This window comes from Stylophora pistillata, chromosome 4 (genome assembly GCF_964205215.1).
Source record: "Stylophora pistillata chromosome 4, jaStyPist1.2, whole genome shotgun sequence".
Lineage (NCBI taxonomy): Eukaryota > Metazoa > Cnidaria > Anthozoa > Scleractinia > Pocilloporidae > Stylophora > Stylophora pistillata.
This window is the reverse complement of record NC_142522.1, coordinates 15,565,206-15,569,700: the sequence shown is the minus strand read 5'-3', so window position 1 is coordinate 15,569,700 and position 4,495 is coordinate 15,565,206. Positions and strand designations below refer to the sequence as shown.

Below are 4,495 nucleotides of genomic sequence, written 5' to 3'. Positions count from 1 at the left end.
TTGCTGTCAAAATAAACATGGCCTCTCGATCGAATATATATTGCTGTGTTCCTCTTTGCACTCAGAAGGGAACTACTAGTCCAAACGGAGAAAAAGTTGGCTTCTTTTGCTTTCCCAAAGAAGCGTCGTTAAAGAAGGTTTGGCTAGCAAAGATAAGACAAGATCCGGGAAAAAATTTCAATTTAAACGAGAATACAAAGGTTGCTCTCTTCACTTTCATCACAGTGAGATCAAGCGAGGATACGGCGGGAAAATGTCATTAAAAAAGGCAACGAAGTATTCCCTACAAAGTTGAGCTGGCGTACATCACCACGAAAAAGACCTGCGCCCTCTCCTCGGACAGATCCAGTTATGAACAAGCGAGCGAGGACAAAGTTAGATTTTAACTTTGGGCACTGATTTTTAATTCCTTAAGAAATCCTCTACAGCAAAGTTGATAAAATTAGTATAATAATAGGTTACAAGCTTATTCTCAAGGTCTTTCCAATAATCAGAGTTAAAAGGAATTCTCTCGATTGACAACCCTTTCTTTGTGTATACCACAAAATCACACCATTTACATCCCGTTAAGGCCATTTGGCCCTGTACTTGAGCATAGTATGGGTGACTTTCCTTTAATTTACATTGTCCATTTCTTAGAGTACAACAGAATTTTTCATCATAAGAAGCATCTGTGGGTGTAACAAGGAACTTTGTTTGCGGGCACTTCACTTCGATGATTCCAAAAGGTTCAGACGCTCCAGAATCAATGACTTTACCATCAGGAGAGCACCCCAATATGGATTCCTTCTTATAAACAACAAAGCCACATTTGTACACTTCTATTGGCTTCTTGATACTATTCATGTATTTCAAATACTCATGTATTGCTGTGCTTTCATATTTAATTCCGTGTGCTGTGTATACTGATTTTGCTTCTGTTGGTCTCAAACTCAATTTTACAATGTTTCACACTATTAAGTATGAAAAGATCTGAGGTTATGCATTGCCACTGAGAGGCAAATTGTTTCAGGCGGCCACCTATAATGTCAACAGATTGCTCTGACATATTTTTTGCCTCAATATCAACGTTATTAGGAATCTGAGTCACTTTCATATCCCCTTCGTCTTCTTGAAGGTCTGAGGATGTTTGTGTTCGTTTTTCCACGAACCTAAGAAATGCTTCTTGTAATACTGGTGCCCTGGGTGTCCACGGCTACGAGCATAAAAGTTGTGCCTGTGATAATCAGGCTTGGCCGTTGATCTGCCACTGTGCGAAGACACTTTCTTACCCACGCGGTTGACCTCGGTCAACTCTTTCACCTATTTAGGGAGATCATCACCAAAGAATTGGTCGGTGATTGCCAGCGAGGAAGAGCAAAGGTGTTTATATTCGTCATGTAGATCAGGTTTGATCAATTCTCTTCGTCTTTGGTTTAGTTCACTATTTACATTAGCAAAGAAGGCCAACGCATCTGTTGACTGTTGTAAAAGGTCGTTTCCCTTTGGAAGCAATAGTATATGATCTAGAATTGTGTTGATCATAGTAGTCAACGTACACATTCCTTTAAAGAGCGATGTCTGCACCTTTTGCAGTCTAACATCTTAGGATCGAACTGCTGGAGTTATATGATCCCATATTGGTTGAGTTACTCGGACTTTTGTCAGTGATTCACAGTTTTCTGGTCTGTGATACTTATTCAATTTTTCCTGAAGTTTATCTTCAGGCAGGCCCTCTTTGACCATGGCATAAACCACATTGGCAGCTCTGCATTAAAGTGCACCTACACCCAAAAATTATTTTCGCTTAACGAAGTAAGCTTATTTTTTTGAGTATTTCTGCGCAAAAATTATTTTATTTGCTCAAATCTTCAATTTTCTATGCCCAGTCAAAATACGGAAAATCGGCCGCCATCTTGCCCCACGACCGAGTTTAAAGAGGAATGGCTCTAGTGGGTAATGTGACGTCAAATCGAGAACACGAAAGTCTGCTTTTCACACATTTTCACTTGTTTGGGAAGGTTGTAGTCGATAATTGTCCGAAAATATGCCGACTAAGTGTGTTGTAGAAGGATGTAGCAACGTGCGAAATTTGCAAGAGGATATCGCGCTTCATACAACACACCTAGTCGGCATATTTCGGACAATATCGACGACAATCTTCCCAAACAAGTGAAAATGTGTGAGATGCAGACTTTCGTGTTCTCGATTTGACGTCACATTACCCGCTAGAGCCATTCTTCTTTAAACTCGGTCGTGGGGCAAGATGGCGGCCGATTTTCTGTATTTTGACTGGGCATAGAAAATTAAAGATTTGAGCAAATTAAAAAATTTTTGCACAGAAATACTCCAAAAAATAAGCTTATTTCGTTAAGCGAAAAAAAAATTTTGGGTTTAGGTGCACTTTAACACTTGGACCCGTTTCCTCTTTCTTTAGCTCTCGCTTTAAGCTACATACATACATACATACATACATATAATTTTTGTTAAGGCAGGTCGGTTTGTGGCAACCCAAAGGCTGGTGTGGACCTGCCAGGAACTAAAAAGGAACTACTTAAATATATGGACAATTCTAAGGAAAAAGTAAAGAAATTTCAAGGACTTAAAAGTATAAAAAATCCGTTTGCTTTGATGTTATCACACAGGCCTCCTTTTCGAATTGAATGCGATCTAATGTCCTTGAGGCCTGTCTAAGTTTTTGTTTAAAAAGCTGTAGAGAGGAAGCATCCTTGATGGCTTTAGGCAGCAAATTCCATACAATGGGCCCTCTGTACCTTGCACTATTAGAAGGCGTTTGCTGAGCCCCAGCTGAATCAGTCAGCTTTGTCACAGCTTCCTCGAAGCCTATAGTTTTGGTATCTTTCTTCTTCTTCGCAGCGGGCTCCCCGTTGACCTCGTGGTTATTCTCGGTCTGAGGAGTTTCCTCCTGTTCTTCGCCGTCCATGTCTTCGTGCTCAAATTTTGACTGGAGAAGTTTGAAAGACTCTGCAATAGTCTTAGATAAATCCTGAGACATCTGGGAAAATCCCTGTTTCAACGAAACGGTCAACTCTTGTAGTTCAGTTTTGGCGCCAGCGGCGCCATCAACAGTTTCGACATTCGCTTCGATATGCTCGTTTTGAGAAGCACTATTTCTCCTTTTAAGTTGTCTTTCTTGCCCTTAGGCTAAACATTAGTTGAACTTGCAGGCATTCTTTGTAAATTATCGCTCTACAGACAACAGCAACAATCTTTAAATCGAATCTTGTGCTGACTTTAGTTCACTTTCGAAGGCGGCAACATATTGAGTTCGCGCAGGCGCAATGCTATCTCAAGTGGGCCCTCTGTGCGGTTACGGAATAGAATTTATCCCTCTATGAATCATCATTATTGAAATCCTCTTTATGTATGACATTTTTCTCATTATTATCGGTATCATCAGCACGATCATTTCCAATTTGCAGTTATCGATAGGAGTACAAATAACCCTGCACGCGTCAACGTGTAACGCAATACCTTTATCAGCTCTCAAACTCTGAGTCCCCGATAGCCATACAAATTGCTGGTGATCGGGAACTCTTTTTAGAGCTCACCGAATCCCCGATCACCTAGCACCAAGTGTTTAAGCATCAAGAAAAGTGTACCGATCATCGGTGCCAGTCCAGGGATAGCACTATCATTAAAAGCTCGAAAGAAACTGTAATCCCAATGTGGTGCATTTCTTCATATGCTCTACTTCGATCGTTTTTTTCCTTTTTCGATTCGAAAGAACTGCGTTAGAGCGATTCAGACACTTGATTTTGTCCTTCAGTTGAAACTGAATAATTTTCGATGAAACAAACGAATCCAAAGCGGGAAATAATAGAAAACACCTGCTGTTTAACTTTACTGGACTTAATATGAAGCGAAAAGTGTGTTGATTGAGTTGTAGCGAGAGATGAACAAGTGATGGCCTTAGATAAAAATCGAACGCAAATGGCCAATAAAAATCCAACGCTTGAAATATGCGCACGTTAAGTTTGGTATCAGAAAAATTAGATTGAGCAATAAGTTACGAGGTCTTTGTTTCGTAGACAAATGAATAAAGGGGGTAACTTTCTAAAGAAACTGTGGTGCTACGTCGGTAGGGGGTAACAAGGTAATTTGGTTTTATTAACTTAGTTGATAATGTAAATCGGCCACCGTAAAGAGTTTCAAAGTTGACTTTCGAGCGTTAGCCCTTTGTCAGAGCGAATGAAAAGCGTTCGTTGATACCTATGAGATTAATAATAATAATAATAATAATACTTTATTTACCCACGTATCACCTAAGAGCTAATAGCTCGTTTAAAACATGAACGCTTAAGGGTATAAGAGTATAGCTCGTTTAAAACATGAACGCTTAAGAGTACCGATTTAAAAGATAGACGTTTGTTCAAGAGTTTTGCGGCTTTCCGAGCTACCTGAGTGTAAGGAAAGGCTGCAGACTGCCGTATGCTGCTTAGAATTATTAGGTAGATTAAAGTGTCTAGCGACTGGTTTTGATGCGTCCTTGACA

General features: G+C 40.0%; 1 protein-coding gene and 1 pseudogene across 1 annotated transcript; both read right to left on the bottom strand.

The window, feature by feature from the left end:
- LOC148732598 (uncharacterized) lies at nucleotides 1–1,096 on the bottom strand. Its single transcript, XM_088757874.1, has 2 exons — nucleotides 1,047–1,096; nucleotides 1–931 (listed from the first exon to the last, which is right to left on the bottom strand). Exons 1-2 carry the CDS (start codon nucleotides 1,094–1,096, stop codon nucleotides 403–405), a joined length of 579 nt encoding a protein of 192 aa, XP_088614000.1. The 3' UTR covers nucleotides 1–402.
- Nucleotides 1,093–3,171, bottom strand: LOC148732597 (uncharacterized; annotated as a pseudogene).
- Nucleotides 3,172–4,495: the final 1,324 nt, after the last annotated feature.

Bases quoted from the DNA above. Each gene is read 5' to 3' on its own strand.
- LOC148732598 (XM_088757874.1), bottom strand. From the start codon at position 1,096: ATGAAAGTGACTCAGATTCCTAATAACGTTGATATTGAGGCAAAAAAT. The intron at 932-1,046 runs GTCAGAGCAATC...TGTAAAATTGAG, and splicing joins GATATTGAGGCAAAAAATAT to TTTGAGACCAACAGAAGCAA.